The following is a 13,069-nucleotide window of genomic DNA, read 5'->3' as shown; positions in this document are numbered from 1 at the left end:
ATGGAGGACACGAGGTTTCTTCCTTCCCCTGACATTCCAGGGTTTTATCCTCTATCATCTAAGCCAAAGAACTCTTCTGGCCTTGACCCATCCTGTCGGCAATCTGCACCAAAATGTCTGTAAGGCTCCCACTGGGGTAACAGGAAAGGTCCCCTCCTTTGTGAGTGAAAGGCAGCTCAGTGCTAATAAGGAGACACAGCTAATATAAGGAGTTCAGTCTTTGGACCTCTCCCCTTCCCTGTTCTATATTTCCTGGTTTTATACTGTCCTGTGACTTCAAATACTATCTCTATCTAGTGACTCTCAAGGTTTTGTTTCCAGCCTGGACACCTCCCTTGAACTCAAGACTTGCGTATATATTCAACTCCCTCCACTGCGTCTCAATGTGGATGTCTAATAGACATTTTAAGCTTTCATGACCGAGAAAGAAAGAGCTGTTCACTCCCCATATACCCTCACCCACATCTCTCTCTCCAACAAGCCTTCCCTGACCCAGGAAAAAATACCCCCATGCATCCTGTTGTCCACGTCAAACATCTGGGAGTCATCCTTGATTGCCTGATTTCCCTTACTTCCCACAGTAAGGGAAGTAATTACTTCAGTGCATCAGTAATTCCTACGTCCTACGTCCTAATTCCTAAGCTGTCCTACGTCCAGATCCACCCCCTCTCACCATCTGCTGCTACAAGCCTGGTCCGCTCCACCATCGCTGCTCAGCTGGAGCACTGCCAGAACCTTCCTCCTGGTCCCCTCTGCTTCCACTCTCATCCATCCTCCACAGACAGCCTTTTGATGTGTAACTCAGGTCACATCCCTCCTCGAAACCCTCCAAATGAATAAAATACAAACTGCTGATTTTCCCCTTCCAGAACGAGTGTTGTTCATTTCACTTTCTGAAATAAAATAAAAAACCTAAAGAGAAAGGTTCCCATGGTCCTCGGGGCCTCACGCAGTGGGCCCCAGACTGCCTCTCATCCTTTGTCTCTCCTCCTGTCTCCTGGTTGCAACAGGTCCCTGCCACACCTCTCTTTTTCTCTGTCCCTCAGCCTTTGTTCCTCTCTGTGCTTTCTGCTCAGAACAGTTTTCTTCCCATCTTTTCCCCAGCTGGAATTCAACTCACATGACTCAGAGATGTCTGCCCATACCCCCATAGATAAAGTGCCCTATTTCCTCTTTTTCATGGCATTTAACACGTTATCTTACTTATCTGCCTCTCTGTTTACTCTTTGCTACCCTTGCTGGAGTAGCAACTCCTTAAGGGCAAGAACTCTGTCTTGTTCACTGCTTTACCGCAGGGCCTAGGACAATAATGTTTACTGATGAGAGACTGACTAAGATGACTCTTGCAGTGAAAGTCTAGAGTTAATATAGCATGTCCCTGTGGAAAGAGATCTTCAGATAACGCTGGTGCTGTACTTACTAACTTGAAGAGTGAGTTAGCAACTCTGGGCCATTTTCTGTTCGAGAAGAGGTATTGTGAGAGTGCTAGAAAATGTATCAAGTGCTGTAAGGACAGTGCCTCCCTGATAGCAGCTGCTCTAAGTAGGTAGGTAAGTCAAACGGGCCAACCTGGTTCCTAGTCCATTGTCCTTTCCATCGTCCCCGGGTGGTAATGGTTAAACATTGGGGTGAATTGAAGAGTTAAGGGTAAGGTAAGTGTAAAGGAAGACCCTGGAATCATTGTGGCATCCCAAAGAGGCTGTCTGTTGTTCCTTTTCAAATGATGGTTTAAGTATGGTTATATTGGAAGGGGGTAAGTGGTCTTAAAATCCACTACAGTTCTAGGGGCTTCCCTGGTGGCACAGTGGTTGAGAGTCCGCCTGCCGATGCAGGGGACGCGGGTTCATGCCCCGGTCCGGGAGGATCCCACATGCCGCGGAGCGGCTGGGCCCGTGAGCCATGGCCGCTGAGCCTGCGTGTCCGGAGCCTGTGTTCCGCAGCGGAAGAGGCCACAACAGTGAGAGGCCCGCGTACCGCAAAAAAAAAAAAAAAAAAAAAAAATCCACTACAGTTCTAGAAGAGCAAAGAAGCAAGCGTACCTTATACTTTGAGGCTCTGGCTTGTCTGGCCTGTTTCTGGTGAGCGAGATAATCTTCCTTTTAGCTAAGAGCAGGGGTTCCTCAGCCCCCAGGCAGAGCCCTCTCACTGCTTCTCCCCCAAGCTATAGATGAGGAAGCCTCCCCTGGTGCCTTGTTTCCCTAACCCGTGGCCCTGAGACTGGTAGATACTTAGACCGTGGACCAAGGAGGGGGATGAAGAAACAGGGGCAGAGCCAGGGAGGTACGTAGAGCCCGATTTAGGCCTGTACACAAAGGTTCCACTATGTGGATGGTCAGCGGTACCCAAATTGTATTTACTCAGCATGGTAACAGTGAGGGGGAAGTTCCATGCTGTCCAGACACAGGGGTTCCTCAGTTCTCAGAAGAAAGTCCCATAGAAACAGAAAATAAACACCAGAGGTGATTTTCTTCTGGCCTCGGCACTCACAGGAACCACAGGAGTGGTTTCCAAGCTTGCTGGCAGAGCCAGGCTGGAACGGTGGCAGTGAGGGCTTGGTAAGCAAGATCTGGGCCCAGGAAGATGGAATGGGGTCAGGGGGACTGCAATCTGTAAAGACGAGGGTCAACTAAAGCAGGACGCCAAGGGGGATGAGTTCAGAAAACAGATTTAAGATGTGGAAACTGGCCCCAAGAAGAAAGGACCAGCTGAGGTCAAAACTGACCAAGACCCGGAATGTGGATGCAGGCGAGAGAGGGGTGAGCTTAGGGTATCAGTGACTCTGGGAGCAGGTGCCCAGGCCCTGACATCACAACTGGGTTGGATGGGGGGAAGGGAAAGAAAGCACCCTTCGAGGAGGACTTTCTGTGTTCCCGGCTCTATGTTCAACACTTAATGGACATCTTTGGAACAGAGAAAGAACTCTAAGTCCCAGAGAGGCTGGGGTGGGGGGTGAGTTCCCAGGAAATCTGGGGACTAGGCAGGGACATTGAAGTCATTCTCAGATCTAAGAACAATCAAGGTGGGAGAAAGACCTTCCCAAACCAGCCTCAGGGCTGAGACAGAGAGAGAACACCTGCAGGCGAGCTGGAAGGAGACTCTCACCTGCCTGGGGCCAAGGCGATGTGATGTTGAACCACTGGAGGAGGTCACTAGTGGTACCTGCTAGACTTGCAAGGCAGAAATCCAGGCAAAGCCTCAAACAGGCTGAGCCACGGTGCCTGTCCACGCCCAAAGCCATGCTTCTTCTGCTGTACCTGCGTAACCCAGCAGCTTATAATAGTTTCACTATTTATATATCGTGTTACAGTTTTCAAAGCACCTTCACAAATTAGGCTACTTAACTGATGTCCACTGCTGGATTATCAGGCAGTGGGAGTCAAGTGTTTCACAGATTATTCTGTCTGGCTTCTCCTGTGTGACTCTGGCTAAGCTACTTGCCCTCTCTGGGCTTCGGTGTGCCCAACTGAGAGGAGGCAACAATCAGTCATTCTTCTACAACATAGGATGAGAAGCATCTGGAGAGGTGCTGGTAGTGAGTGGATTTGCCAGGCTTCAGCAAGCTCTGGAGCCCATAGACATTCTAAAGAAAACCCATTCACTGGGCTCCAGGAAAACAAATTCAGACGTATTATAATCTTTCCTTCAACCCAGCTTTTAAGCCCTAAATGCTTCCAGAAGGCTTATCGTTCTCTTGCCCCTCGCCAAGCCTGGTTTTGAGACAGGGAAGTTAGGGAGGAGTTTCTGATTCCTGTACGGCTCTATTTTTATCTGGAATGTATCTTCCTGCACCGCCAGTGATTGGCGCCTTCGGGGCCGAGGGTAAAGAGCACCGTCAGCAGGACACGAGCAGTATATAGCAACGGACAGAAAGACTGAGCTGTTATGGGGGTGGGAAGTTAGACAGATGGACAGACTGATGGGCCCAGCATGTTTGCCAAGAGCAGCTCAATTAATTAATCACAAGGACAAGATGTTCGCCTCTGACCACGCCCTGCGTGACACATGTAGGGCACTAGTCAGAGCGGGCATTGGGTTCCCCGCTCGCGCCAGCGCTGTCGGGGACTCTGGCATCTTGAAGAGAGGTGCATCCTTTTCCATCTTTATGTGAAATCAGCATCTGATGTTTAGGTGGAATGAGAATAAACTTGACTTACAGCAGGAAACAGTGAAGAGGGACCTGTCTTTTCCTCCAGAGCAGCCTGTTCGCAGATCCGAAGGTCCGTGGCCAATGCAATTCTTTCCTATCTCTAAGCAAAGCCCTCTTCACAAAGCTTGGCCCCCACGTAACTTCACCCGAGGCGGTGGGGGGCGGCCGTGTGCGCCTCCCGTGCTCCAGGGGCAGCATCACGGTGTGACCAGCGACGTTTCCTTTGGAGGGAGCACCCAAGTAAGAAAGCTTGGAGACACTTCTAGCGCAAAAAGGAGGGCCTAGGAAGTGTATGTGAGTGTGTGTGTGTGTGTGTGTGTGTGTGTGTGTGAGAGAGAGTGTGTGTGTGTGTGAGAGAGAGAGTGTGTGTGTGTGTGTGTGAGAGAGAAAGAGAGAGTGTGTGTGTGTGAGAGAGAGAGAGAGAGTGTGTGGGGGGGTGTACAGGGATGCAAGCTTGCAGCTGGAGCGGAGCATGCTTGGTCTTTGTAGGCCATGAGCCCCGTGGAAAGACAGAAATGGACTTTCTCGAGCAAACTGCTACCCAGGTCCTCCCAGTTTCAGGCTAGACGTGGGCAGAGGGAGTTTGCAGTCTGTGTACGAAATGCCATCGTCATGGTCACCAAAAACCAAAGCTGAATGTCTCTGAGACTGGACATTTAAAAAACATTAACATGGTTCCCTAGGCCGCCTGTAACAAGGCAGAAGTGAGGGGGCCGTTTCCAGTGCTTACTGACTCACCGTATGAGTCTTGGTGACAAATGGCACATGGGAGTGAACAGTGGCCAGGGTGCATCTTGGCCTCTTCAGGGGGCCTAGAGGCACCTTGGGGGAGGGAAGGCCACAGGAAACCAATGGTTGCATTGGGGGTAGACCAGGGGCATGGTAACCAGCTGGTCACCAGTTTGCAGAAAGCTCACAGCAAAAACGAACAGGACAGTAAAAGGGGTGAGTCTCTCTGAATGAGGACACTGGAGAGAACAGTAATGCAATATGCAAATCCCTAGAACTGAAGTCACTGCAGTGTTCTTGGAAGGAAGGACCCCGTTGCCCGTAGTAATAATAACCCTTCTATAGCTCTTATGTCCTAGGCCTTGTCCTCACGCTTTAGATGTATAGTCAGTCAATTAATCCACAGAACAACCTTGTGAGTGATGTGCTACTGTTATCCCTGTCAAGGTACAGAAAGGTAAAATCATTTGCCCAAGGTCACTGAGCTAGGGAGATGGAGCGACTCAGCGGTCGAATCCAGATAGTCTGGTTCTCATCGCCGTGCTACTTGACTCTCATGTTATTTGAATATTTTCTGAACATTTCTATGCCCAAGGCACTCAATTAAGTAGGGGAAACAAGACACAAAAATACTTGTCAAAAGTTCAATCAAGGTGCTTCCCTGGTGGCACAGTGGTTAAGAATCCACCTGCCAATGCAGGGGACACGGGTTCGAGCCCTGGTCTGGGAAGATCCCACGTGCCCCGGAGCAACTAAGCCCGTGTGCCACAACTACTTAGCCTGCCCTCTAGAGCAACAACTACGGAGCCCGCGTGCCCTAGAGCCCGTGCTCTGCAACAAGAGAAGCCCGCACACCGCAACAAAGAGTAGCCCCCGCTCGCCACAACTAGAGAAAGCCCGTGTGCAGCAACGAAGACCCGATGCAGCCAAAATAAATAAATAAATAAAAGTTCAATCAAAGACGTTTTCTCGTCCCATTAGATACACTTACAGGCCTCTCTCTCCAGTGGATTTTGCCAGCCTACAGTTTTCGAAGACTCATGTGACAGCGGGAAGATGCTGTCCCTGATAGAGCCCTCTCTGGGCTGGGTCTCCGTGGGACGAGGAACCCGGCCTTGTCCTGCCTCCCAGATCCCTGGGTGCCCTAACCTCCACCCCCAGGGCAACACCAAGTTTTATTCCTTTCCAGATCCCCAGAGCCACACCCAGGGCCAAGGACACTATAAACTTTCACTAAATGCAGTTGACTGAACGGGTTTTTTACATCTTTGAATGCAGGAGCCAATTGCAAAACGCTGTGCAAAGACCTCACTGTGGCAGCATCCCTGCTTGTGGCCACATAGCAAGCACCTTGTGTGGCACCCGGTGCTGATGCTCAGCAGTGCCAAGTGCATATTTGCTGGTTCACTTTGGCTTCCCTTTGGTTTGCCAGGAAAGGCCGGCAGAGACCAACGCCAGTGTGGACGACTCAGCGCCCCCCTCGGTGGCCCAGCTGGCCGGGCGATTCAGGGAGCAGGCGGCCGCTGCAAAGGTGAGTCAGGAGGCTTCAGAGCCCCTCTCCTGGGATGGGGCTGGAGGAAGGGGAAGTCTGGGTCAGGCCCAGAGGAGAGGGAGGGAGGAGGCTTGGTAATTACCAAATTAGGAAGAGAAGCCAGAGAGGGGTCTCTCTGAATGTGAGGAATGTTGCCATGCTGCTGGGCCTGGGCAGGACCGTTCCCCACCAGAGTGAGGCTTACCCTGTGGCCAGGAGGGCTGAGAGCTGAAAGCCCTGCTGTTAGAGACGGGGGGTCTGAACCCGGGGCTTGTCCACCCCAGTCGTCCACTGATAGAGACTTAGATCTTGCACAGCTGTGCCAGGCCTGGACTGCTTCAGAATAAAGAAGTCCCCACACCAGGCTCCTCCCCGGAGCTTAGGAAGCTTAGGAATCCGGAACAAGGGTGGATTCCAGAAGGAGAATTGGGAAGAAAGAGAGGACGGAAACGGAAGCACCTTCAGATAGGAAGCCAGGGATCAGGAAGGAAAGGGATCTGGTGACCAGTGGATTCTAGAATCCTGCTGGAGAGGTCAGTGTCAAATGGGGTATTGCAGCATTGGAGAGATTTGGCCTAGATTTTCTTGAGTCCTACAGTGTGAGGAGCTCCTTAGAAGTGAAATGAGGGAAGGGAACCCCAGTGTGTGGGAAGGTTTATCATGGCCCCTTGGGACAAACGAGAGTGTAATTGTCATGCTTTTTTAGGTGCGTTGTTTTGCGTTTTTATTCTCCCATCTGAAAAATCGGTGCATAATTTCAGACACGATAAGAATGTCATAAAGGGTGAAGGAGATAGTATCAATCAAAGGTGCTGACCGTGCTTAGAAGCTGGGTGTGGGTGTCATTGTGAGATGTTGCTTCAGGCAGGCCAGTGAATCACAAGTAAAAGAGGATGCTCCAGCAGGAAAGGACTGGGAGAGTCTGAAAAGGACTAGAGAGCCTGAAAGTCAAAATTGGTAGACAGTTCACTAGAATGAATTTATAAAGTTAATGGGCAGTCGCAAAGACATGCAATCCCTCCCTTCATTCTTTTCTCCACCAGACATCCCTAAACATTCCTAAAACCAGTTTCTACTTCCTTCCTCTTCCTCCCTGTTGCCTGATTAGCTCTCTTTTTCTCTCTGTGTGTCTGTCTGTCGCCCTCCCTCTAGACACCAGCCAGTAAGCCAACAAGAAGGAAACCGCCCTGCTCCCTCTCTCTGTTCCCCCCCAGGGTAGAGCTGGGCCAGAATGGTGAAGAGGTAAGTGCTTCTGCTGCTGGGGCCTCAGAGGGTGCTGGTTATGGACTTTCTTTCTCCTTTTTATAGGAAGAGGCACGCAATTCACACTTTTAGACTTGAAACCTGTGCAGGGAATTTCTCCATTTCAGATCAGGGGTGAATGTCCTTAACACTTCCTGAATCCTGTACTTTGAAAACGATGTCCCTTCCTACCCCCTGTTACTGAGCCTCCCTTATGGTTTTCAAGGACAGGAGCACTATTTTTCAAGCCTGAGGATTTCCGCCAAGAGAATGGGTCCATGGAGTATTTTACCACACCAGATTCAGGAGTCATGAAAGTCATGTTTGACTCCCAGGTCTGACTGATATGATCTTCCAAGTGTGCAAAGCATCTGGAAAGAGGGCCGCACTCACGTAAAGCAGAACTGCAGTGTGAGAGAGGCGTGGGTTTCTGTGGTATCTTGAAAAGGCTGGCTATTGTTCTGGATCACTGAAAGAGAACCAGAGCACACAGGAGGCCTCATTGCTCTCAGATATAAATAACCAATGTTACCAACATAATAAAGGCTCTGGTATCATAGATCATAGCCACCAATGGATTCCCGGCCTGCATGTTCACCTACCCTTATTTATCTAATTGTAGCTGTAGGAGCAACTTGTCCACACCCTCCCAGGAACCCAGGAAGCTTCACTGTGGTCGTGGTCCCCGCCAGAAATGGATTAGCATGTTCTCTCGTCCAGCCTGGGAGGCCAACCCCAAAATAGAGCAAGCAAGCCAAAGACAGTCCAATTCCCACATGCCAACTGTGATACCTCTTTCCCCTGCTTCCTTTTTGGGGGCCAGCATCCTGACGACAGACACTGGATAGCCATGTGGGCTTGGGCAAGGCCCTTGGTGTCTACATTTTCTCATTTATAAAGTGAAACATTTGGAGTCGGTCAACGGTTTTCAAACCTTTTTGTCAACCCAAGGCATATGAGCAGAAGCCCATCAGATAAAGCAGAAACTCAGAGCTGCTCTCAACCAAGTGGGAAGGGGGTGGGGCCCCCCATATGCTCTGAGAATACTCCCCCCCCAAAACTGGACAGGGGTCTTCTGGGATGAGAACGCCCCAAGAAGCCCAGTTTAAAAAACACTACATTTTTCTTGGGGTCTCCTCAGGTGCTGATATCATGATTCTGACCCCATCTTCGTGGGGTCATCAGCCAGCATTCCGATCAAAGCCATACCAACATCTTCTCTTTACTGAGGGTGAACTTCTCCCGTGCTTCACCCTGAGGGCTTGGAGTCTGTGTTAGGCAATAGGCTGAGGCCGTGGCCACTAGGTGCCTACCGTGAGGCTGCCCCCTGATGACCTGGACTCAGCCCCAGAGAAGTCACTGCACTGCACCTGCTTCCTTTTTTGTAAAATGGGACAAGAACACTAACCAGACATGATGGGGGCCGGATGGGGACTTTTATCCCCTGGATAAAAGTGGAGGGAGTTCAGTGGCTCTGGGAGAAATACGTTTACATGTTCCATCCCATGGGGCACCACCAGCAGCTAAATGGCATGTAATAGCCAAGGGCTGGATGAATGGTAGGGTGGATTTAAGAGGGAAGGTCCCGCGTGGAGTGACAGGCTGCTTGCACGTGGGAAGGACGTTGCTTCCAGAGATCAGTGACTTTTTGTCACGAGCTTGAAATTCACATAAAAATAAAACGAGCAGCCAGCTCTGTCTGGCTGGGTTAGAAAATTGTGGAGGCTGCTGCCACAGTTCTCCTTCCGGACTCCCACGACACAGCCTGCAGGAGCCCTAGTGCCGGGAGCCTTGGGGGCCTGGGAAGGCCCCAGTCAGGCTACCCCTCGGTTCCCAATGCACAGTGCCGGAGAGGGTCTTCCCATCCCTTCTTCATCCCTGCCCCCTCCCTATGCCTGCACAGGCCTGAGACGGTGGAGCCAGCCCCTGCCGACAGGGTATCCTGGAGTTGCCCCTCTCTGGAGGACCCACCCAAAAGAGTGTTTAATATGGCCACTGAGCCTGCCTTGCCTGCCCACAGAAGGGCTGGAAAACAGTTCCATCTGAAAAATCTGGTCATTATTCTAGACATTATAGGAATGTCATATATGGACATATATACATACATAAAGAGAGATGTCAGGCTGACTTTTCTCCACCAACTGTATGAGCGGAGGCCACTTGTTAAACAGTAAAGAGCTGCTTGTTAAACAGTAAAGGAAATACTGCCACCTTCAGCCGTTCCCAGGAATGGCACTGGCGGCTCTTCTGGATTCTTCCCACTTTGCAGTTCAATTCGAATCAACAAGGATTTTGTAGGGCATGAGCTGGGTTCCCAGCACTGTCCTATGATGAAGGGGCTGTGTTTATTGAATTTTCACTCTCTTCAGAAGATACTAGTCAGTTGCAGAAGAGAATAAAGTATCACATAAAGTGAGCTTTGTCAGCACAATTGTTGCTGCAGTTCCTAAACAGTATCTTCAGAAACGCGGCCTCATGTGAACTTTCACTGTAAAGCCCAGAAATTAAGGACAACTGAGTTTGGGCTGGAAGCTCTTTGTTCTCACGGTGGACACAAGGCTCCTTGAAAGACTGACTGCTCTGGAAATATGTCTGATGGTGTAAACTCATGGAGCCAGAGGCACCTGAGAGCTGGAGGAGGCCTTACAATCGTTTATTCCAACCCGCCCACCTGCCTGGGTCTTGGCCGGGGAGGCTGAGGCCGGGGCAGCCATCTGGCTCCTGTCAAAGCCGGAGTTAGCAGGGGCTGGGGAAGGGAGCTCCTGAGTCCCAGCCAGTGGCTGCCCCACGCTCCAGCACCTCCCCCGCCCTGCAATGCTGGGCCTTAAAAAGGTCACAGGGAGTTCAGTTGAGTGAGTCTGTCTCCTTCCATCACTAAAATACAATCATCTCACTCAATAACTATCTCAGAATATTTATAAGAAATTGTGTTATTCTTCTTATGATTCAAGTAAATTAGCACATGGGTGCGAGGAGCAGGGTCCCCAAACTATAGGTCTCTGTCTGACAGCGTGGAAGTCATCTTTTTCTTCATCGTCATCATCACTGTCATCGTTCCTACCTGTTGAGGATCAATATAGCTGTGGAACTAGAATCAAGTTGTAGGGATTTTACACACAACAGGAAGGAGTCAATCTTTTTAGATGATATAAAATCCAAAGACAGGCAAGATTCCTGACAATACACTCATCACAAAAATATCCCAACTAACAGAACATATATATGGGTGTGTGTGTATATATATATACACAAGATATCTCAGACACTGACCACTTTCAGAGGGCAGGCGCTCAATCATCTTCATTTTTATGTAACCAACACAATGCCTGGAATGTAGGAGATACTCAATAAATGTCTGTTTAATCAAAATGAATAGTCAGTGTTTTAGAATATGATAATTTATAAACAACACTATTGGTGGGGTTTTCCAAAATATTATTAGTTTAAGGGAAGAACTTCAAGTATACCTCTGTCAGGTTTCACTCCGGCTCTGTGGTTTCTTATGTTTCTGACAAACAGAATGGATGGTCTCTGTGCCCTTTCTCTTTGAAATCCCCTCCAATTGTTGGCTCATGTTGTTGAAGGTCATGAGGTGAAGATCATGTCCCCCTCAGACATAGTCTGTTCTCTCATAATGACCATGAAGGCATTCTTCCTGGAACAGGAGGCCTGCTGTGTTTCAGACGTCCTGCCTGCTCTGATCCATAGATTCAAGTGGTCTTGTTAGTGGTAGGGTGAGGGAGAGGGGAAGGGGATTCTGCCACGCCCAGGACCTCAGGAGGTAAGTGAGCTCCCGAAGCTAAGTGATGAGGTGGTAAAACCAACTTTTTCTTCTCTTATTCCAACTGTGGCTTCTGGGCTCCAGTCAGAACCCCACCTCCCTTCACCTCACTCATTTGCTTGTTTTGGTCCATTTGCTTTTATAGAAGTCACCGCCCAATGCAAGCCACCCTCCTAAAGTCAAGGTGAAGAGCTCGCCTCTGATCGAGAAGCTCCAGGTAAGTTCAGAATCGATGCTACCTCCTATCCAACCCCCTCTCTTATCCAACATTTTTGCATGTCTTTGGGGCTCCTAGGGTAGTCCCAGATGTCACCTGGACAGTTGACCTCTGATAACCAGCTAATGATCAAATTGCCCTGAAGGATGAGGGGCTCTACCTGGGGGCAAAATGCTAAAATAAGGACCCTATCAAACCTGAGCTCATGTCATTAGTACCTAATGGAGATTGAAGATAATCAGATGCCTCGAGAGTCTTATGGGAAAGGGTGTTACACACAGGAAACGCTCCAGGAATAGCCAAGTCCTCTCCATGGCCCGAATGCAGCCACAGACCGTTTCAGCTTTACGCAGGGCTGAAATTCAGGCGCTAGCCGTTACACCACTATGGCCAAGCTCATTGTTTGGAAAGCATTCCATCCTGCCTCGCCACCTTATACATCCAGAGCCCTCACCACTGTGCCCACAGTGGGGCTGGCTTTCCTGGGAGTGTAAACGAAGTATATGACACTGCACTTGATCTCACAATCTTGTTGGGGAGACAAGGTTTTCACACATGATACAATAAAAGACATATAGGAGAGTAGATACTGGAGATCTAAATTGTGGGTAACTATCCGACTCCTACTGCTCTAGACCAGGACTTTTTTTTGTGTGTGTGTGGTACGCGAGCCTCTCACTGTTGTGGCCTCTCCCATTGCGGAGCGCAGGCTCTGGACGCGCAGGCTCAGCGGCCATGGCTCACGGGCCCAGCCGCTCCGCGGCACGTGGGATCTTCCCGGACCGGGGCACGACCCATGTCCCCTGCATCGGCAGGCGGACTCTCAAACACTGCGCCACCAGGGAAGCCCTAGACCAGGACTTTTTACCTCGGCATTATTTGAGCTGGTAAATTTTGTTGCAGGGGCTGCCTTGTACACTGCAAGATGCTTTAGCAGCATCCTTGGTCCCTATCCACTAGATGCCAGCAGCACTCTTCAGTAAACTGTGACAAAGAAAAATGTCCCTAGACATTGCCAAATGTCTCCTGGAGACAAAATCATCCCCCTGCCCCCTACCCCAGCTGAGAACCACTGCGGTAAAATTTTAGAGCGAGAAGACAGTCAAGTGGGCAGGAGTAATTAACAAATGCTTTAGGAAATACCTATTTCCTGAGTCAGTCCTTAAGAATAGTGGCTGGAAAGGAGGGAGGAAGGTACTCCTGGTGTGAGAACAGCGTGAGCTAAAGCACAGAGGAGGGACAGGCATGATATATCTGGGTGGGGCCTGTAGAAGATGCTCCAGCTTTCACCGCAGTCTCTGTGCAGGAGAACAACAAGGCTCTCCTGCACTGGATCCTCCCCTCTGGGTCCAACTAACAAAATTGGCTCGTCTACCTTGTTCTGAAGCCATTATTAGGGGTGTGTCAAGACAAGTAGCCACA

The 13,069-nt window shown here is 49.9% G+C and overlaps 1 protein-coding gene across 3 annotated transcripts in view; it reads left to right on the top strand.

Annotated features, from left to right (window-relative positions):
• Positions 1–13,069, top strand: part of RCSD1 (RCSD domain containing 1) — a 67,133-nt gene that overhangs the window by 41,881 nt on the left and 12,183 nt on the right. For all 3 annotated transcript variants that reach the window (XM_029230919.1, XM_029230918.1, XM_029230920.1), the window contains 3 exons: positions 6,309–6,407; positions 7,560–7,649; positions 11,576–11,647. In XM_029230919.1, the coding sequence (XP_029086752.1) occupies positions 6,309–6,407; positions 7,560–7,649; positions 11,576–11,647 (261 nt within the window). The remainder of the gene's footprint in view (positions 1–6,308; positions 6,408–7,559; positions 7,650–11,575; positions 11,648–13,069) is intronic.

This window comes from Monodon monoceros, unplaced genomic scaffold (assembly GCF_005190385.1).
Source record: "Monodon monoceros isolate NGI ecotype Baffin Bay Population unplaced genomic scaffold, NGI_Narwhal_1 Super_Scaffold_18, whole genome shotgun sequence".
Taxonomy (NCBI): Eukaryota; Metazoa; Chordata; class Mammalia; order Artiodactyla; family Monodontidae; genus Monodon; species Monodon monoceros.
The sequence above is the reverse complement of the archived record's forward strand: the minus strand, read 5'-3'. Positions and strand labels throughout refer to the sequence as shown.